The 22,024-nt window shown below is 41.9% G+C and overlaps 1 protein-coding gene and 1 long non-coding RNA gene across 2 annotated transcripts in view; one reads left to right on the top strand and one right to left on the bottom strand.

The window, feature by feature from the left end:
• The window catches only part of LOC115583473 (uncharacterized), a 19,635-nt gene extending 11,981 nt beyond the window's left edge, over nucleotides 1-7,654 (top strand). The window contains exon 6 of the long non-coding RNA XR_003984369.1: nucleotides 6,378-7,654. This is a non-coding gene — a long non-coding RNA (uncharacterized LOC115583473). The remainder of the gene's footprint in view (nucleotides 1-6,377) is intronic.
• Nucleotides 7,655-7,894: 240 nt separating this feature from the next.
• LOC115583471 (macrophage-stimulating protein receptor-like) lies at nucleotides 7,895-21,044 on the bottom strand. The gene is made up of 21 exons (XM_030420353.1): nucleotides 20,894-21,044; nucleotides 18,769-20,047; nucleotides 17,149-17,325; nucleotides 16,885-17,004; nucleotides 15,843-16,013; nucleotides 15,549-15,715; nucleotides 14,238-14,370; nucleotides 14,001-14,134; nucleotides 13,716-13,895; nucleotides 13,503-13,596; nucleotides 12,872-13,102; nucleotides 12,559-12,705; nucleotides 12,301-12,463; nucleotides 12,019-12,108; nucleotides 11,471-11,677; nucleotides 11,297-11,377; nucleotides 11,029-11,210; nucleotides 10,798-10,907; nucleotides 9,503-9,668; nucleotides 9,278-9,414; nucleotides 7,895-9,124 (listed from the first exon to the last, which is right to left on the bottom strand). The coding sequence occupies exons 2-21, from the start codon at nucleotides 19,960-19,962 to the stop codon at nucleotides 8,893-8,895; spliced, it is 4,116 nt and encodes a 1,371-aa protein (XP_030276213.1). The 5' UTR covers nucleotides 19,963-20,047; nucleotides 20,894-21,044; the 3' UTR covers nucleotides 7,895-8,892.
• Nucleotides 21,045-22,024: the final 980 nt, after the last annotated feature.

The raw sequence follows: 22,024 nt of genomic DNA on the forward strand, positions 1-22,024 counted from the left end.
TTGTTATTGAATTTAATCTGTATATGTTTTTAACTTATTATGTATTTTACCTTATTTCACCAGGATAATCGGGATAAACAAGACACTTACAATATGTCTAGCTTATCAAAGCAGATGTCAAACATTAAAGTCAGAACAGTCCGTCGAAAAAGTAAACGGGTGTCCAAATAAGCCTTCTGAAGTCTGTTTTTGCAGCCAGTAATCAATTAGCTACCGCAAGAAACCTTTGGCTGTCAGGGAGGGTCAAAAATAACAACATCATTTGAAGTTCGGAGTATCAAATTGATCCTGTGGCACTTCAAGATAAGAAAGCAAACATGGTTTGTTAACTAATTTGAGTGTCACGCCTCAGGTAGCTGAGACTTCAATACCTCATGTGATTAAATAAAATGGCACGGCAGAAGTGATGCAGTCCTTGACTGAAGGAATCCATTTTGCTGAGTCAGCACCTCTACCAACCCTATTTACACGTGCATGTAAATAATGAATTATTGAGCGGCTTCATGTCAGAGCAGAGAAGAAAATGCATAGCGATAGACACCAGCTCAGTGGTAGGCGATGTTGTGAAGCCTATTAGCGCAGACATGAGCGTATCATTAACCTGTCATCCCATATGCTTTATTTCGGGGCAACCAGGGCGATGCTAAATTCCAGGTTAGCCCAAAACAATTTGTCATCATCATAAGAATCATGCTAACATCAACAATAACTGTAACAAAGCAGAAAATTGATAACTGATCACAAAAGACTTTTGGTGTTGGATTTATCATCATGGATTTTTTTTTTTTTTTAAGTCTCAAAATTGACACTTCAACGTTCAAGGCTGGATTATACAACTGCTGAAAGGGATAAGTGGCATAGTCGGCTTCATTAGTACATTTTGGGCAAAACAAGTAGCTTCATCTCTAACATGCAGCTTTTTAGAGATATTTAGTACAGTAGTATATTTCATAGTCGACGAAGGTCGAATTATAACACAATTCTTGACATAGTACAAGTACATGTAATAATTTCACTGAAATCGTTCTTGTGATGCATTTGCTTTATTTACTATTTCACTTCCGGGGACTGTGAACTCTGTGGGAGCTGAACTTTGAACGAGTTCTGGTGAAGTGTGAACATGCAAAACACTGTCCCTGTACACATGTGAGCCCAACAGCTCTGAAGAACTGACTGGATGCTTTTTGATGGCATTGCTTATATCTGCTGTCCTGGTTAGCTAAACCAAAAAAAAAAATAAAAAAAATCTAAATCGGGAGATGAAAACAGCTCGCAGTGCAGGAAGTAAGAACGGACTTATGCCAGTAAACTTAACTAGGAAGATAAAGTGTGAGGGGCTTACATATTCATGCTTGCAAATATTCATGATTTGTCAAATGGCAGCCAATTGTGCAGTTGTACAATGTTCATGAGCAACAGTAATGAGTGAATGCGTGTCGGCGCTGTCTTCCTCCTGACTGGAGGTAATGATCTCCAGCTGGTTGTTTAAGAGTAGTCTGGTTGGCTCTCTCACAGACAGTGACTGCCAAACGTTGCCTTATTTAACATAACCAACTCAGCTGGATAGGAAGAGCGAGTCGTCAGTGTGCCATGAGTATGACTCACCTGGACTTTATCCTGTCACCCAAAAATACCACGGGCTGAAGCACAATCCAAACAAACTAACAGAGTGGAGCCAGCGCCTGGACAAATCTTGAGATTCAAGGGATGTAATCAAGAGTATTTTCTTTTTTTACATCAGAGAGAGAGAACACACACATTTGCAACAGTTTTCTGTGCGCATTAGGGCTGAGGAAAAAGGTATTCAAAAAATACTGCAAGTTTTTAAGGCTTTATTGCAATGCACAATATTTTTGACCAAGTACACGACAATACTGTTTGATGACTATTGATGCTTTCACAAAATATTAAAGAGGCACCATGTAGTTTTGGAGAGGAAATGCAAAAATCTAAATTTTGAGGTCGTAATATAAACTTTACAATGAAAAGAATTTCCATGGCTGAATAAATAAGCAGTTCCCAGAAGAAAATAAGGTCTCTCAGGACACTGTTTGAAGCTGGAAAGGTGGCAGGGTCCACCACATATAAACAAAGTAAAACAGTATGAAACTGTGTTGTCCTTTAAGGTCCATTTGTTTATTCAGTCACGAAAACAAAGGCAGTTTGTTTATTGTAATTGTTTAGTTGGTTTTGGCACAAATAAACAGTCAGTAAAGTTCTTTTTCTTCTGATTACAATTTTCTTCCCCAAAACTACATAGTGCACCTTTAACACAACAGTATTTTTAATGAATAATCTTCATCAATGTGGATAAAATGACTAAGTGGGTAAAGGCAAGTATTAGTACAAGTAGTACAGTCCGGTTAGTTCAGGAAATGACATCACATTACTGTAATGAAGCCTTTAAAACCAGGAAAGGAAAACACTTTTGACGTACATGATATCTAAACTCTAAAACAATACAGATAGATCGCCTGGCTCGAACATTAATACACATTTTTCTGGTTTAACAGTTTGGAAAATTATTAATAATGGCTGCTGAAGAAATCTATGTTATATCAATGCATACATACAACATATTCAGTATGTGGTGTGTATGACATGATTGTTTGCCGCTGCATGTTAAACCTACCCCGGCACACGGATACCAAGATGGATGATGAAAAAAACTAGAGTTAGATATGTGCCTGGTGTGGCCTTGTTCCTCCAAAGCGCTTTCATTGCTCTGCAAATTTGTGTTTGCCTTTCAATATAATCCCATCTGTGGAGACATTCACTCGGCGAGCAGATACGGGAACAAACATAACACTTCTCTCCATCTGTGACCTCCCAGCTCTTCATCCTCCCTCTGAATGCAATGCAACAATGGAGAAGAGCAAGGCAGAGGGAGGAAGATTGCCTCGCTATTCAGCTATCTACTGATGGTACACAAGCTCAAGGATAGCGGATTCAATTCAGAGAATAAAAGTGTGAGAAAGGCTGCAAATCCACTTGCGAGATATTTTCTGCACAGGATGTGAGGCTTTCAGTCCATTACTCAAGAAAAATGGCGATTAAAAATAGTGATTTTTTTTTTTTTATGTATACACAAAATGGCAGACCCTGCTACAGGCTTGATTTTTCACAGACACAACCGACAAACTTAACGCAAACATTCACTCATTATTATAGCCATTTTGGAGATCCTTTGATTAGAATTTCACTAGCAAGGACCACACCATCAACGAGATGCGTTTAAGGATTTATTAGTCACAAGGGAAAACGAAGTGTCGAAGATCTTGGTTCTTTTGAGTTCTTCGAGTGCGTTGTGGGGATTCTTGTAGAGAATCCGCCGCCGCTCCCGGGCAGCGACGGACCCCCTCATGGATCTACAAAGGAGAGGAGAGAAAGAAGAAACAGGGAGAGATGAATGGGGTGGGGGGGAGGGGCGCAGAATACGAGAGCGAAGCAGAGGAGAGGGTCAGGTGGTTATTTATAGAAATGCGGAAGTTGGCGCTGTTGAGGTGTGGTCCTGCTCCTGAAACTTCGCCAATTAAGCTTCAAATTGAGAAAAATACAAAAAAAACACTGGAGAAGCTATAATACATTCTTACATTTTCTCTCCTCGTCTTCCTCTGCGGACCTTTTTTTCTCCACAAGGCCTCGAAAGAAACTCAGAGACCTTGAGCAACGAAAAAACTTCAGACGCTGAATGCGCACAGAGCCCGGTCGAAAACACCTGCAAGAGAAGGCACAACAACAGTGAATCATGCAAAGGCTTTTTTATTCTTCCCTTACTCCTCAAACCCTCTTCTACCAAGTGGTGCAGTGCAGAGCATTTGATGCCAGACACTACCACAGGATGGACGGTATCAATGGACATGTGGGCAGAGCATGTGCGTTTGTGATTGCGTCTGTGTAAACCAGTGAACTCTCAGCAGCGTCTCTGATCAGAGATTGTTCACACCCAAACCAAATGTTGAATATATTTGGTCACATTAGCTTTCATCAGGATGAATATGCATATCCAGAGTGCTGAAGCTCACTCATCATATCATTAGCTAACCCAGTCACATTTGACACATACCTGGCTGGATAAAAAGGAAATATACATACAAAAAGCTGGCATATTGGCAGCTACACGGGCGCTAATTGGCCGTCCTAATCATGCCTTTCTCGTGTTCTCCCGTTTCCGTTAACAGGAAGCAGCCACAGTTTCTTTTTTGCCTTGTCCAGTTTGTCATGGATCACACAACAGCTGCTGCATGATATTTGCAGTTTCGCAGATTTTTAGCCGTAGCCTGCTTCAGAACCAGGGCAGTGTGAAATAAAAGTGTAAAATATTTATAAATATATACACTTGAAGACAACAAAAGGAATTTTAGACCAGACACTTTTGGGATCTGCTCTCGGCTAGTTCGGTGCAGATATTCCCCCACACTGCGCTACTGGGTTTGGACAGGGTGGTGTGTGTGTGTGTGTGTGTGTGTGTGTGTGTGTGTGTGTGTCTTTCTCTTTCTCTCTCTCTGTCAATACAACCAGGCTTTTCATTGATCCATTGACTGGTTGTTCAATCTTGCCTCAAGTAATTATATGTCTATTAGATCCTGACGACAACACGTCTTTAAAGAGGACTTTACTCATGAAGATCAATTTGCTCCCTGTGTGGACATGTGGAGTTATCTTGACTTGTGCCACATTCATGTCATATCAGAGTCACTTTTATTATCAGCTCACGCTTGCGAAATAGCATTTAAGTAAACATCAGACACAGGTGGGAAGCCAGGATGTTCCTGGAAGCAGCCATACGCATATCTGACTGCACATATAGTACATGAAAAAGCAAACATGCGTCATGTCATTCATTGTAAATTCACCCAAATGTATTCAATAAAGGTCTTTATCCATTAGCCTCGATTCAACATGAACGTGGTTTGAGAGATCATAAATGCCTTGCAGGTCCCTTAGATCCCCCGACTCAAACCTCTTGATTGCTCATGACGTCAGGACTGAAAGGCGCAGTCTGCAGGAAGGTGCTAGGGGCTCTAAATCCGTTGACACCCTCAAGGGAAATCATAAGATACATATTTTTATCATTGCTTCCACTTGAAGTGTTTCTCATGTTTGTTTTATCTTGTCTAATCCTGCTGTTTTTATTAGCTCCACCGAGGTCTGTTGGTTGGCTGGTTAATCAGCAGGATTGGTGCAGTTCTGATTAAAGGAACGGATGCAGGATTTTTTTCATTCTTTAATTTACTTTCTTTCTTATATTGCAAGATTATGTAGACTCTTTTTCAACTTTTTTTGTTAATTTCGTAGATAATAATGCACTGATGATCATGAAAAAAGATGGCTGGTATTAATGAGTGAGTACAGTCTGATTTGGAAATGCAAAAAATCTGGATAGTGTGAATGTTTTGATATCGCATTCGGAGTGGTTGAATTAAAAGGGACTGTCTCTGGCTTGGGGTGTGGGGTGTTGCATAGTGGGAAATGTAGGATCCAGTGCTTTTAGAGTTTGACCCATCATATCAACTACAGTAGTTTAGGATCTTTCTGCCTCTGCTGCTTCATTTTTGACCATTCCTCTATAATCAAGTCCCCCAACTTTGTGAAAGTGCAGTGCTAAATAAATTGTGGACTATTCCTTTAAGCTCCGCAGAGCCTGAATTTTATATCGCAGGTGATAAAACTGACACACTATTTGAGTGTTTTCAGTCATCAGTTCCATTTGCTTGCATGAGTTGCAGGTGGAGTTTATAAAGTCAACAATGTGTCACCTGAAGTCTGCGAGCACACTTTATTATTATTGACATAGTTGACTGCCTACTTGTCATGTCTGTTCAGAGGGTCATACCTGGCAACATTAGAAATCTGAACAGGAAAAGGAAACAAACTCTCAGTCTGACATATTAAATGTAGTTAAATAATGAAAATCGTAAGAAAGACAGATTTATTAAACAGAGAGGAAAAAAAATCCAAATAACTTTTTCGGTTCCAAAGCTAATGCCAAAAAAAAAATTCTCATTTCAAGTTTTGATTTCAACGCCAGTGTCCTTGTTTCATGCCAGATTTTATTTCAAATGCCAATGGCTTCATACAAAACCCAAAAGCTTCACTGTCAAGTTAATTAAAAGATCACTCTGCAAGTTGACATTTTGGAAGAGTTAGAGGACAAATCTGCTCAGAAATCTATTAAGACGCTTGCTCTTAAGTCTTGAGGTGATTCCAGCACACCTGACAGCCTTTATAGCACTTGAAAGAGAAAAGTCTGCTTTATTTGGCCGTTGGCTGAGGTACAGGTACAAAAATGTCTTTTCCTAACTTTGAGTTCATGTCTCCTCACCTCCTCTTATCATGTGTGGTCTATTAACACTTTTTAACCTCTCATTTCACAGCAGATGCCATTGTCCCTCTACACCGGAGATCCTGAGTTGGCAGCTGTTCGATTGACAGCTTATTTGAGAGGCTACAATGACCAAATGAGCGATTTTGTAGAGTGACCCACTCTTTTTTCTTTCTCCTTTCTCCTGAGCCACTTACATGCTAACCCCTGGATGATTGACGCATCATGTAGCCAATGAAATTTAAAATCCAGAAATATAAAGTTGATGTCAATTCTTAAAGCCCTAAACTTGGAAATGATGCAAGATTATGTGGTTTGACGTGTTTTGCTTGTTGATTAGGCTGTTTTTCCACACACTTGCAATGAGTTTTTGCTCCTGTTACTCTCACGCACATGGCATTTTGTGACCTTAGACTAAAACTCATTAAGAAAAACTTGTGTTCAGTGTTCATCTTTAGTGATATTGTTACTGAATTTGAACTTGGACCATGTAAGACTATATGATGAGGACCCATTTTGTTTCCAGCTAATATGGGCACTTATAGGTCATCTGCAGGCTTATTTTTGTATCTAATAACTTATAAATAAAACAAATAATTCAATGTGTTCAAACGCCTATAGATTAATGCCAGAAGCACTTAGAGAGCCACTGAAAAATTCCGCCTATATCCTTTTAAAAGAGCCTAACACCATGCCTGTGCTCCAAACAGTAGCTTTGAATTCACTTTGGGCAAGAATGGGATAGGTGTTTTAGGATAATGTTACATACGTTTCCAGGGATGAGAACAGGTTAAAAAGCACTGATGAGATTGACAGGAAAGATTCAGTAACAGACCAGCAACTATTTCAACCACATTACATCCTGTGTTTGCTTCTGCATGATTTAAATAAAAAGAAATCTCCAAATATCCATCACTATGGATTCCTGCTCGGTCTTTAGCTGCAAACATCACTTCATTTCCAAATCCTGAACCTCCACCTGAACACGACCAGAGCTTGTCATTAATACCACCTATGCCACTTTTTTTTCCGTACCTGAAGGCAAAGGGATAAAAAAAATCTTTTTTTAGATGCATAAATTATTCATAGAGAGTATTACAAATGCTAGATACACAGATTAGGCAGAAGCATGCAGTTTTCACTCTGGTTGCGCTGACATAATTCAGACCTCTAACAGTGTGTGCTTTTTTCCTCTCATCCACCTGGCAGAGAACAGGAGCTGCCTCAGACCTGTGCCATTGGCTTTGATGATCTACTTTCATGAAGAACTTCTGTACCTGCTCTTGCTGCAGTGAGCTGCATTTTTACAAGAAAAAAAAAACAACCCCCCCACCCCCCCAAACATTTTAGGCTGTCTTGTTTGCTCATCAGGATGTTTTCTCAGGGAAGAGTCGGGAGACATTCAACTTGTTAACACGAGACGACTAAACGCAATCGACCATTTGTCTGTACAAAAACACTCTTTTACAATGCAACCCAGAGCTGAGATATGATACCGTCAGTTCAGTCTTGGATGGAAGGAGAGAAAAATGCAGCAATAACATAAATCAAGTATACAAGAACCAGATCTATTACCCCTGGTAGAAAGCTTGTTTTAATACCGTAACGTATTGTCAGTCTCAAAGTTGAAAAATCAGTGCATGAATTACAAAATCCCTTTGGATTGTCTAACAATGCTGTGGAGATCATTTTCAGTTACACGCAGGAAACAAAATTGCGCAGAATGCTATGCTACGTTGATTGATTTGGAAGACCAGGGTTGTTCGGGGGGGGGGGGGGTTCAGATGGATGTGGTTCTGCTGTTTGTGTAACACCTTTGTGTTGAGCTGTCTGCTGTAGCGCAGAGCTTCACTGCAGCAGTAACTCAAGTGTGCTTCAGAGGGAGGTGTCGGTTGCCCTCTAGTGATGGTGACAGGTACTAGATGTGCCCCTCGGCCTCGGCTGACGTCGGAACAGCACCGACAGCACACTCTATAATTCAGTCGGTGTGGAGCTTTTGACAGAGGCTCCAAATCTGAGCAGAGTGAGTTCCTCTGCATCCAGTCTGATGATTTCACATGTACAAAGTCACTCGTATTAAATCTGCATTCTGTACATTCTATTCTATTTCCCCATAAAGCAAGGAATGTGTCAGAAGACCTCAAAATGTGGCCTCTGAGCACAACATTTATAGACCCCCCTGCCTAACAGTCTAACACACAGGCTGCGAGACACATATTATAAAACAGCACATTGTCTCATGTAGCCCCACATCCTATTCTACAAATCTGAGAACAAGAGCACATTTTACATTCATTCTGTCTATTTCACACTTGTGCCTTAGATGTTTGTAGAAAAAAAACAACAATTTCTTCCAACTCCATGCTTCGTCTCAACGTTAACAAGAGTTTACAGTACCTACAGTGTCTTTTAAATCAGTAGCCAAACCTTTCACATGCGCAGGTTTGTAAAACATGACCAACAATTTATGGATCCAGGCTAAGCTGTCCCTTTCTCTCCTATGCCCTCCTTTAACCTGAATCCAGATCCTGTGCTCGTATCAGAGTCTCAGGGCTTTGTTTGCACCCTCAGCTGGCAGCGTGACTGTCCATCTCCGAGTCTGAGGCCTCGGCCTCGTCTGCAGATCCAGTCAGGGATGGGTAAGGCCTCGGCTGGTCTAAGTTGACATAGTGAACCTTCAGACTGATGTAGTGCTCTCCCTCTAGGCAGGATAGGATGTGCTGTACTTCTGTAACCAGGCTGTGGAAACTCGGTCTGCACTCAGGCTCCGGGTCCCAACATGTCAGCATGACGGAATAGCTGTGGAATGAATAAAGGCGCGAGTGAGTAATCAAGTGAGGGAACTACTGAATGATGAACACTGTGAGGTTAAAACTCATATATATCCACAAGGAACTGAGTCTCCTGCAGAAAACGATGCGATATTTATAAGGTGCGTGTATGACTTCTTACAGCGTATCAGGGCAAAACTGTGGCTGAGGAAGCCGACGTCCCTTCAGCAAGTAGTGTGTGATGTCATAGGGGTCCACGTCTGGATACGGGCTGGCGCCTCTGGTCAACAGCTCCCACATCAGTATGCCATATGACCACTGGGAAACACACAAGCAGTTGCATTGTAGATACATACATGATAGCTGCGACAAGCACGTTTCGGCGGGCTGGATGAGGAACACTCACCACGTCAGACTTGGTGGTGAACTTTTGTGTTTGCAGGCTTTCGATGGCCATCCACTTCACAGGCAGCTTGACCCGTTTGTGATCTTGAATGCTGTAGTACTCCTTGTCATAGATGTCCCTCGCCATGCCGAAGTCGGCCACCTTGACTGTGAAGGTTTCATCCAGCCTGAGGAGAGAAGGCACCTTAAGGAAACCTCATCTCACAAACTGCTTTTTGCTCAGGTGACACATCTCGAGACCCAAGCGCTGTAGTTGAACAGTATTATTTTGCGTTGGGGCGGTTCGTAACAGTGTGACACGGAGGTATCTATGTGGCGGCCATCATATAAGCAGGCTGAATTTTATAAATGCTATGAAAAGGTGCTTCAGTCTTAACTTTTTGTTAATGCTGATGCTGGACCATCCTTTATCAATTCCTTGCAGCTGCAACATTTAATGCAAATTGAGCAAATTAATACGTGACGTAAAAAACCTCAGTAGCTAACATTGGAGTCTGCAAGCATAAACGGCCGCTTCCTGCACAACACAGCAGTTCCACAGAGCCCTTTTACAATGATGCACCAATCACCAATGATTATGTGTTAGTGCAGTTGTATTCTCTTAGTGATGCGGTTGTCTTTTCCTAAGTCCTTGATGAATAAATTCTCATTCACGTGTGTCTTTGAACTTAGAGTGGTATCCATCATATTGTGTAACTGTCTCAAACAAAGGCAACAGTGTCAGCTATTTCAATGTGAAGATCGTTTTTTTTGTGATTCTTACGTCTTCATGTAACTCAGTACAAAGGGCACCTCTAACAGACACAATTTGAGTCCAAGAAAAATAAATACTACACCACCAAATTATTCTTGCGTCAATTTTTTTGTTGACTCCTTTATTTGATGGAATCATTAGAGCCTTTTTTTCTTTGAAATTGAAAATACTATTTAAAAAAGCAAGGTTTATTCATCACGATGAAGAGAAATACTGGATGCAAAGGTAACAAGGTTTATATATATATATTGTCTGTTTTGGGGTTTTATTAACTTTGCAAAAATAATTTGTCAGGATAAATAACTGTCGTAATAAGAGTACTGTTGTTGGCCGAAGAACAACCAACACTGTGGAATTTGTTTTCCTCAGGCAAATCAGTAATTCTATTCATAACTTAAATGCTCATTTATAATACAGAACTTGGCCTCAGATTACGTTAACTTGAAAAACCACAAGAGACATTGCAATGACCTCCTGAGGTGTGACAAAGCTCCTCCACTGACTGGTCACTGGCCAGAGATCAGTGTATGAGTCACACTCACATGCAGTTACGTGCAGCCAGGTCTCTGTGGACAAACTTTTTCTGGGCTAAATACTCCATCCCCTTGGCAACCTGGAGCCCAAAGCCAATCAGGTCTTTCACCGTCGGGTTCTGCGGAAGACAAAGAAGAAATGAAACAGGGCTGACCCATCCGAGGCAAAATGATGTAGTACAAACTCAGAGTAAACACTCATGACCCTACATGTCCAGAATGTCTCGTTGCGTAATTTACCCTTTTCTCTGAACGGATGAAGTGACGCACATCCCCGTGCTTCATGTATGGTAACACCACCAGAGGGAGCCCCTCTTTAGGCAGCATGATGCCCAGCAGAGATAGTATGTTGGGGTGGTGGAATCCTTTCATGATGAGGCCTTCTCTTAAGAACTGGTCCACCTCCCCTAAATCGGTGATCCCTGTTAATGCAAAGCATAAAGATGAATCCAACAGTTGTGAAGCTCATACGGTGCTGATTTCAGTGATAAAACCTGTATTAACATACGGTTCAACGATTTAACAGCGCAGTGGGTCTCTTGCTTGTTGCTGTCTATCAGGTATCCGTGGTAAACTGTCCCAAAGTGGCCTGGGTATGATGGAAATATGGTAGTTATGAATTTGCAAAGAAAGAACAACAAAACAAACAAACAAACAGAGGTTAATGATAAAAGAGGCTCACCTTTGCCGATAATCTGGCTATCCTCAATTCGGAGCATCTCAGCAGGGATCAAGACATTTTTGACTTCTTCGAGAAGATCCGAACTGAGACTGACCATCGAGATATTGTCCCGTGGCATCAGAGGAATGGCCAGATGATCATAGCTGGCAGCGTACAATAAACCTTGGAAGGCCATTCCTGAACCTGATGTCTGACTCGACAGATCGACTGTAACACAGAAGGGGAAACACACAAAATGTTGGGTTTTTTTACAAAGACCATGTGAAAATATTCCTTAACCTTGGTAACTTTATGATCTTTATCCCGCTACCTTCGAATTTCTCCACAAAGATATCGAGAAATGGAACCCAACTGTGGTATGATGTTCTATATTTATCTATTTACTTATACAATCCCTGTACAATAGTGCAATAATCTATAGATTAGGCTGTATTTGAAAAGTATGTACTTCCTGGGGTGGGTCAGGTGTACAGGATGAAGAAAAAGGGAACACACAGGTAGAAGGACTGATCAACAGGTAATATGAATGACTGAATTTCACGTCTCACCTCGTCTGTAGTCTCCTGACGGGGAGAAATCAGAGCCGCTGCCCATGCGATTCCGCGAAAGCATTGTTGATAAACGATTCTCGATGTTGGCTTGAAAGGATACATATGGTAAATGAAAACCACTCAGCAACACAAGTTAACAATTGACAATAAAGTGAGCGGTAGTTAGGTTAATAGTAAATAAACGATATTGCAAAATGAGCATATAATAGGATCTCCTGTTTGCAGAGCTCAAGGTATTCTAGATGAGAAGAATATATCGAGAAACGGCAAGAGTCTCACCTCGCTTCTTCTTCCTCAAATGGATCATGACAATCAACGCAAGGCCAGCGCCTGCTACCAGTGCGGCAATGATGCCCAGCACGATGCCCACGATCACAGTGGCGAAGTTGCCGTCATCGTTCACTACTGTGCCCACATCAGTCACTTCCCCATTCACATACACCTACAGGAGGTGGAACAGATGATTTTTACATTTGTTGAATACATTCGATTTTAAAGTGAAATATATTAAGCTGAATGATTGAGAAGCTGATTCACCTTGACAGGCAACCCCTCGTTGGGAATAATCAGACCTTTAGGAATCCTGCAGGTCAGCTCATTCAACAGAACCTGGGCGTTACAGTTCACTCCCCCGATGGTCATGATGATCGTCATACATGGGCTCACTGTATTCAGTTTTGTATGCTGTTAGAAATGTGGAACAAAAGGTTTCTATGTTAAAAGACAAGTAGAATAAAACACTCTGGCATGCACGTTTTAATGATTGTGCTGTGCTGTTGTTGTTATTGAGACTTTATTACAATACATTTGATATGTTAATATGTGAGGAGCATGAGGTGCGTAAACATACATGCAGTGAAACTTCCGTCTCTCCTGGTTTTAGGTACAATAAATGGTCTTCGTTTTCAAAGGGGAAGATTTGGACATCGGGATAGTAGGCAAACCGTCTCTCCCAGAGGTTACTTTTTCCATCCATGTGAATGAGAATATCTCCCGTGTCAGACTTTCCTTCTGGTATTTCCTCAGGAAATGCAGGGGCCCAGCATTCCATATGTGTGGAATTTGTTGTGCCGTTACAGACCTTGGACAAAACGTGTCAATGAAGACATACGAAATGATCAAACTTTTTTTTTTTTTTTTTTCCTCCTATCTTTGCCTGTTTTTTTCTTTTTCCATTCTTATTATTTTAATTGCCCTATTTTCTAACTGCTCTATCTTTTCAAAAGCTGCCTATGGACAAGTGTTGTGAATTAGCACTTGTGCTAAAACACTTAAACAATGCATATGATTTGTCCAATGTAATTGCTATGTCCATTTCAAATAAACATTAAAAAAAAAAAAAAAAAAAAAAAAAGGCCATGTTTCCGTGGCTTCAATTTGCACAGAAATCCATCCACACATCGACAGACATACAGTATAAACACATGTCAGGACAAGGTTAAAACATTACAACTGTCACGGCTGTTAATCAGTTAACTCACTCGCTGGAGAGTTTGCAGGTTGTGATTTTTGTACTGAATCACAGTCGTGTGGGCAGAGTCAAGATTCTGACCTGCTATCACCAGCTTGGAGCCACTGCATGACAACACAAACGAGCATGTGAGTAATAACACTGAGGACGAGATGATTGAATGTATATTTTAAGAAAATTAGTTAATTTTAAAGACCACAGCAGACCAGGGTCAGTGTCCTACCTTTGGAAACTGCATTGAGGTTGTACAGAGGTTATGACAGGGTTCGTCTTGTAGAAGAACATCTTACTGCTTTTCACTAGAAAGTTGTCAATGATGACTTTGACAGGTTCCTTCCCGACGCCTGCTGCAGCTGGTGTGTGACAGACGATTGAAGACAAAGTCCCACTTCCCTCAGGAGCACTGAAAAGAACAGGCATACTAACCTGAACCCGGCGAAGAGAATGTCATAGACAATTTTTGAAGACAGTTTTGTCAGTAAAAGCAGAAGTCTTCTGTGTCGCTCACCTCTGATCGCATGTTTTGTCACCGAAGACGACTTGTCTCCGTACCCCGGAATTAAGATATCTGCCTGTCAGTGTAACTGTTGTTCCTCCAAACATCGGCCCATAGTCAGGCTTGATTTCCGTTATGCTCGGCTCCTGGTTAGACAAAATCACTTAACAATGTCACATTATCCGTTACGCAAATAAGCAACATATAGAACACATTTTGAAACTGTTTTAATCGCATAAAAGTTCTCACCACAAAAGAGAAACCAGGCATCTGAGCTATGCCCTCAATAGAGTAGCGGCCCTCCACCTCCCCCTCGTGCACTTCCAGGGTGATGGTGAGATTCTGAGCGGGTTCACTTTTTCCCTGAATCTTGCACACTAGCCTGCATTGAGAGCACAACTATTAATGGGTCTGTGGATTCTGAGGATGAAGATATCGCAGTGAGTCAGCCACTAGTCAGACAGATAAGAACAGCAGCAAATGTGTCACAGTGACAAAGACATTTACACAGCATTAATAACAGTTTCAGCCGTACACAGTAAAACACAACATCTTTACTGTGTCTAATGCTTGACTCTCCTCTCAGCAGTGGTGGAGAGGCTGGAGAATGCCGACCCATGAGCAAAATTTGAAGGAGAATGGTGTTCCCCCCTCAAATTTTGTAAGTATAATCAATATTTTTAAAAGGTGCTGCCGTATTTGCTATATATTTGCTCCCTCCAATCCAGAGGAGAGATCTCTCTTTCCTTCATGCCTGTTATCAGAGCAGCTCTCTCAGCCTGCAGGCAGACACAGACAGAGATGCTGCTCTGATGAAAATCTGCTCAAAATCTGATTAAACTTAACTAGTCTCAGAGTAAACTTCACTAAAGTCAGTGCAGACAGTGCTGGCCTCTTAAACATGGAAATGTTTTGTTTTTTAATAGTTCTATGAAGCGAAAAAGTCTAAAATAATGCTGTATTTAATTCTTTACATCATTATACCTACAATCCCGAATAGGACTTGATACGTTATCAAGATAAGAAGCCTTATCAGTGCCTGAAATCACAAATAACATACAGAGTAATCTCACAAAATATTCCCCCCAAATATTTTAATAATTAAAAAAATTCACATATTCCTCAAAAAGAGAAATGCTGACTAAAAACATAAGACTAATGCATTCATGCAGTTTAATTATAGACTAAATTAAGTGAGCACATTTTGTAAAGCAAAATAACCTGACTAGTCAGCCACATCAGATAATTAGAAAATGCTGTAGTGGTCCCATTTTGAAGAAAGAGAGAGTTCCTGTATTTATTTTCTATTCTTTATAAAGCAGGTATTAGTTAGTATCAAAGCGCTCAATCCACAGAGAAATGTATACAGCCAATATTCAGAAACTCTGCCTGAGCAAGCAAGACTTCAGCAATGCACAGTCTAATTAATTCAATAACAGTGATAGCAGTAACTTTATTTATCAAGCACCTTTTGTGCAAAGATGCAGCCCAAAGTGCAGAACAAAGACAGGATAAACTAATAATTTCTAAAAAAAAATAAGTGACAGGCCTGGTACTCACATTTCACTGCTGCTCTTTTCAGGCAGAACAGTGCACGTGTTGCCGGAGTCCAGTGTGATGATGTGGGTCTTGCCGCTGATGATGGCAGGTCGCAGAGAAGACTGAAACTCCCAGCCACACAGTGTCACATCTGTCTCACCACCAGCCGGCTCCATTTTTGGGAAAAACTGCAGATAAAAAAGAGTTACTGCATCACCCAGAGTAGCGATCACAATCTCAGCACAATCGCTTCATGATTCATGGCTTTTGAACAACACGGATTGGCTAATCAGTTCCACCTAGCGGCATATCTACCTCTGTTATGACAGGTGCGCATGAGTGTTTGTTCCACTGCGAGGCACACTCATTCTGCCTTGAGCAGATTCCCGAACACCAGCCACAGTTCATGAAGCGTGGCGCCATCAAACACAGGGGGCAAGTCATGAAATGTGCACACCCCGGTCCTGAAGAGGGCACCTTGAACATCTAGATCAGGGAGGACGGAGAGGAGGGTGGGGTAAGGGGTTAGCAGGATAACACGGATTACTCAACATAATAGTTGTGCAGCTTCAATCAAGTTTAGTAGAAGAAATCACACCCTCTCCTACAGGCAGTGACACGGTCATTGGAGTGAGGCATTTTGGATTCACACTCTTAATACGGTTGAGCCTTTGGGCCCAAGTTAGTAGCTCGATGTCACACACTTTTTGCACTTTATTTGACTGCATTTTAAATTGCATACTGTTTATTCTAGTACATACGCAGCATTTCTTACAAAGTAAATATTGTTGCATGCAGCGTGCATACAGTCATCCTACTCTGTCATATCAGTGCGGCTTGAACTTTAAAACACTTGTTTACACATCTGTCGCAGTATGACGTGTCAAATCTGAAATAAAAAGAAAAGCTTTGTGAAACGGTGAGCTGCGCAGAGGCTTGTTGGTCAGAATAGCCACCAGAGCATGCACACTGAGAAACTGCGCCCTGATGCAATTGGACATCCTGGTATTTTTATAGTACTTCAATCAAGCAGAAGTACAGATATGAAGAAAGAAGACATAAATGAGACTCTGGTTAAAGCAGTGATTCAACTTCTTTGCTCATTTGGGATGTGTCCTAGCTGTTCACAAACACAACAGTAAATGAAGATGGGTATTTTGGGTTTGGAAAGCGTTGTAAATAATCGACGATACCCCCTCAAATGCATCAAAACTAAACTAACGAGCATGGAAGTAAAACGTTGTCAGAAAAATCAATACTCCAAGTACAGATACCTGATAAATCTGCTTAAGTACAGAAACTCTGATAAAGACACAGTGTTGGTCTGTTTGAAATGCCGCAATTGCTCCAAATGTACCTTGTTTCCAACCACGAAGAGAAGTGAGTCTTCTGAGTACACAGCCGCTGTCCTGGACACTTCGGTCTCTCCCAGAGAATAGTTGGCAAAAACAATCGGCTTGTACAGAGAAAGAATCACCTGAGCGGTACCAAACAGAGAGACGACGTCACAAGGACTCTTAATATGCACTTTCTTCTTCTGACAGTAAACACGTGCAGATTTAGTTCACACATTTGAAGAGTAATGACCAATCTACTATTCTATCCTAAGACATATCGCTACCTGCAGTATCCGTCCATCTGAGGTACCAAAGTGTCCCAGCGTGTCATTCCCAGCGGTGGTGACTAGGACGGAGGTGAAAAGGACGTCTCTCATCTGCCTGTTGAAGAGGTCTTGTCTGTGGACCGGCTTTGACACCAGAGTGGGTTTGTTGCTGCATGTAACATCACCCTCAGGGTCCTGCAAAATGATTTAATGAAACACAACCTGAAGCGAAGTGTTGGGGGAGATATAATTTAAATCTAATATCTGCCGTTTATCGTCAGCAGTGTGCTTGTGTAAACTCTTGTGTGAGAGAGAGAGGAAGAGGAACAGCGAGAGAGAGAATCTTGATTTAGGGGGGGAAGTGCTCCAGCCCCGCCTCAGGTCATCTTTAACAAGCTGTGAGAGGAACACGGTCATAAAAAACAGCAGTGACTCCAGCTCCGTATGTTGACTTGGTGACTGTTCCTCAAATACTGACTGGGACTGGACTTTTACGCTCTTAAAACACTGGATGGCAAACGTGTGTGTGACGATGGTTGCCAGAGCATGAGATACTTTGGTTAATAAGACGTTATTGTCCATAAAAGGAAAGCAGAAGATATGTTAAACATATGGTAAACATTCCACTGCTAGGCAATTAAACTGACCTGCCCCAGCATGCCTCTGTTTGCTTCCCACTATTTGAATGCCCCATATTCCCTTCATTTGATCTTTTCCATCACTTTGAAATCCTGCATTTCAAGCTTCGAGTCCACACCGCATCCAAGTTATTTCATCGCACACACCCAGTTCTAGGAATACTTAACTTGAACTCTGAGTGTACTTTATTTTTTGGTGATTGATTATTAGGTGACTCCCTCCTCCTGACCCCTCTTCTCTTCAGTATTCTGCCCGTTTCTTGCTCCAACAGCGTGCGTGAAAAAGCCAGGCACAGTCTGACACTCTCCCTCCCCCTCGAAATTCCACCTTTTATTTTTTTATTTTTTTTATCAGCAGGATTTATAACTTGTGTGTTTGTTGCCACACATTCCTGTAGGTGCACACATGGCTCTGAGAGCTCAAAGGACACACTTTGAACTCAGGAGACGGACCACACCTTTATTATTTTGTCGTGGCAAATGGCCTATTCAAAGGATGTGTTTTGATAGTGAGCTCTGCGTGCTGTTCCAACACCGTTCCGCCACTGGGAGATTATCAATTAAGGGGTTCTAATCAGTCCCTTTATCGCAGAGCACGTATCTGGTGACGTCGCTTTAATATCAAACCTCAGCTGCCACCCCTTTTTCGCAGAGAAAGACTGAAACCTAACAGAGCAGAGAAACGGTGTGGCAACGCACAGGTCGCACTCCTGACTCATCCACCGCTCCCTGTTCTCTCATCTGGCCCTGCTCTCTCACACACCTTCACAAGCATAATCAGGCAGTCCAGATTTACTGTAGTGTCTCTATCCCCTTATTGCTCAACGCTCACATCAAGCTGTCAATGACAAACTACATTGTTCTGATCCCGGGTGACTTAATGACACAGTGTTTGTCTGCATGGGTCACTTCCTGTCTGGGCATAAGGTCGACCTTTGTACTGTTCCTCTGCTAAAAAAAAAACACACACACACAAAAAAAAAAAAAAACAGTTACTCACTTCATGCGGGCAGCTCTCGAGTGGCTGGAAGTGACTGAGGCCTCTGGACAGCCGCTCTGTACCTGACATGCAGCAGGCTTCCACGCCTTCATCGATCACCTGGTTCACTTTGGTCAAAGGGAAGGCGCACAGGGCCGAGTCCCTCTGAGGTTCACCTGCCTCGTCCACCTCTGCAAACACCCCGTACAGAATGTCCTCGGTCTCGCGCACCCTCAGCTCGTCCGCCAAGTCCTTCGCCGCTTTCCCAAAGTGCGCCGCCTGCAGCCCGTTGTACACCCTGAACCCCTCTCTCCGTTTCCTTCGCCGCTTTGGGTTGTACTGGCACTCCAGCACCACCTCTCTATACATCCACACCACCGGGTTTAAAGCCGGCAGTCGCGCCAGACGGGTCTGAAAAGCTGAGTTGCTCTTTGACGGGTCTTCTCTCTGCAGGGACAGGAAGTAGACGTAGTCGCTGGTGGAGAAGCTGTAGATGTAATCAATCTTGTATGAGTCCCGCAGACCGGGGAGCACTGTCAGCCCGTTCATGACCATATGAAAGCCATCTTCAGTCGAGAGAGGCCTCATAGCTGATATCGACCTCCTCGGGTACCTCTCTGCAACTTGGTCGTTGACGGACGCTGCCACAAAGAAGAGAGACGTGGCCGACTGCTCAACGATGATGACTTTGGTGCCCAATGGGCTGGCCACACAGTCCGGACAGTAGGTCGGAGTGTTTTGCTCCTTTTTGTATAAACACTTAGGCTCAGGCTGTGGTGAGCTAATGTCAATGAAGTAACAGATCCCATGCTGAGAACTCCCACAAATGTACAGGTAGGGCAAATAGAATTCGTAAGTATCCAAAAGCAGAACCTCATTGTCTGTATCCACTGGATCCCCGGGATCTGTTTCTATGTCACACAGCTGACAGGTCTCACAGTCAGGACTGCCAACAGGTCCAGTTTTCACCTCCCATATTTTGTGCATAGTGTTGTTGACTGCCTCTATTACATTCTGGCTTCCCACGTACACCTGCTTCGAGGCCCAGTTCACTGCAATGTTCTGTATGGGTTTGCCTGTTTGGAAATGGGGCAGGGAGTATTCTACAGTGAAATCCACCGGCCTGCGTGCAGTAGAAGCACACGTGTGCTCTCCTGAGGCCGTTTGTGTCTCTATCCATAGGCATAGTGTCAGCAAGGCGGCCACAGGGACCATCTCCACGTCACAGTCCACCGTGATTTAGTGCTACCTATAAGACACGTTCCTCGGAGAGAACATTCTGGAGGAGCAGCAGGGAGCTCTGTGAGGGGAGGCAGAGGAGGAATGCTGACGTTTAACAGACAGAAAGCTGCTGTAACATGTGATTCTCACACTCAAAGACATCCAGCGCTGTGGAAGTGGAGGTGGATACTGTAAACATTGTTGTTTAAACTGAGAAAAATGCAGCACGAGGAACAGAGGGAAGAGGGGAAAAGTATTAGCTGCTGTTTTTTTTTCTCCCTGAGCGGCGTGAATAAAAAAGCTTTTAGAAGTAAAAAAAAAAAAACATTTGGCATCTACAGATGTTTGACTTGATATATACAGATGTGCCATAGCTGTGAAACACAACGAGGCCAGTAGAAACATAACAAGTTGGAGAGTCGAGATAAAAATCTAGCATGGGCAAGACATGACTTGCTGTAACATGTGAAGCAACTGTGGAAATGTTCTAGCCTCCAGAGCCATCCATAGAAAAGTTGTATCAACTAAGCTTATTTTATTCATATGCTATTTTTTCTTTTTTCTTTTCACAAAGCAAAAATACCAGTTGTAAAGTGCATTCAAATATGCAGATGATTCAGTAGTTATCCTGTGTTCACAATCATAATACACCCCTGGGCAATGGACAGCTATTTTAAAGCAGTGACCCAATAGAGCTGCTCTATTAGGGGAGAACAATTAAGTCAAAATGATTAAAATGAGGATCATTTGTGATGATAATACCTGCTGAAATTATATTTCACATGCAGGGGAGCTGATGAGCTGTGTATTATAACTAAAGTGTGTTCAGTCATTCATTAACGAGGCTTCTCTAGACAACCTCCATTAAAAAAAAAAAAAGGAGGAAAAAAAAGCACTAACAAACAGTGTATTTGAATCATCTTACCTGGCTTTGAAATAAGAGGAGAGGTTTTTTTTTTTTTTCTCTCCAACAGTCTCAAGATGTGAATTCTTCACCAGATTAATTTCCTGTGTTCGTGAAGCTCCACTCACTGACCCGCAGCAGCGCACTCACCTGACAGCACCGGACTCCCACTGGCACCGAGTTGACGCCGAACTACATAAAGTAAAGTGTTCGAGGCGACCCCAGTCTGCAGGGGGAAACAGGATCTCACCGCCCACCTTCAAAATAAAAGCACGCTAGGAACACGATCAGTGATATGTACCTGGTTGTGGTTGACTGCTGGTAAGATCATAAGTACAAAGAAATTGAAGGAAATTGGATTGAAAAAGTGTATATGCATTGTAATCAAGGATGGAAGAGTTAATCAGGTCTTGTAGTCTTGTACTCTAGTTAAAGTAATCAATAGCAATAACATACCAAAAGTACCAAAAGTAAAAAACAAACAAAAAAATCCAAACATATAATATAATATAGCAAAGGGGACAGCAAAAATAGAGAGTGATCATTAATTATAAATAAATATTGAACAATTCACGTGTTCATCAATCTAATGTTAAAGCTGGTAAAAGTAAAATTAAAGTTAAATTACATAGTTTTTTCTGCCAGGAATAAATAAAGTTTTTAATAAAAATGTCTTTTTCATAATTTATTTCTTGACTATTAAAATAAATCTGCAAAGTGAGCAGTAGCAAAAGATGTCAAATAAACATGGGGTAAAGTATCTCATAACTACTTGAGCGCATGGACTTTGTTACTTTTCACCTCTGATGCCACATTTGAAAACATGACTTAAGCATTGTACAATTATAAATGCTTTGTACATAAGGAATAAGAGTTATGGGCTTCTACAATGATTATTTTTCACAATTACAATGTTTGCACCTCAACAATAACTAGCGGAGATCCAGCAATTTTACGTATTCAAATGTGTTTTGTTTTTTGTTTTTTTGCCTACAGTGATGTCACAGTGTAGCTTGGTTGCCTTTGGGTAATGTAGGCACCAGCTTTTGGTGCAGTCGAATGGACCTATTTGCCGCTTGGTGGAAACAAATTATCAAAATCCGTTCAGCAGCTTCTTTTATTGCATGCGTCCTTCTTTTCAAAAGCTAGTGC

The sequence above is a fragment of the Sparus aurata genome, chromosome 6, assembly GCF_900880675.1.
Source record: "Sparus aurata chromosome 6, fSpaAur1.1, whole genome shotgun sequence".
NCBI classification, from domain to species: Eukaryota; Metazoa; Chordata; class Actinopteri; order Spariformes; family Sparidae; genus Sparus; species Sparus aurata.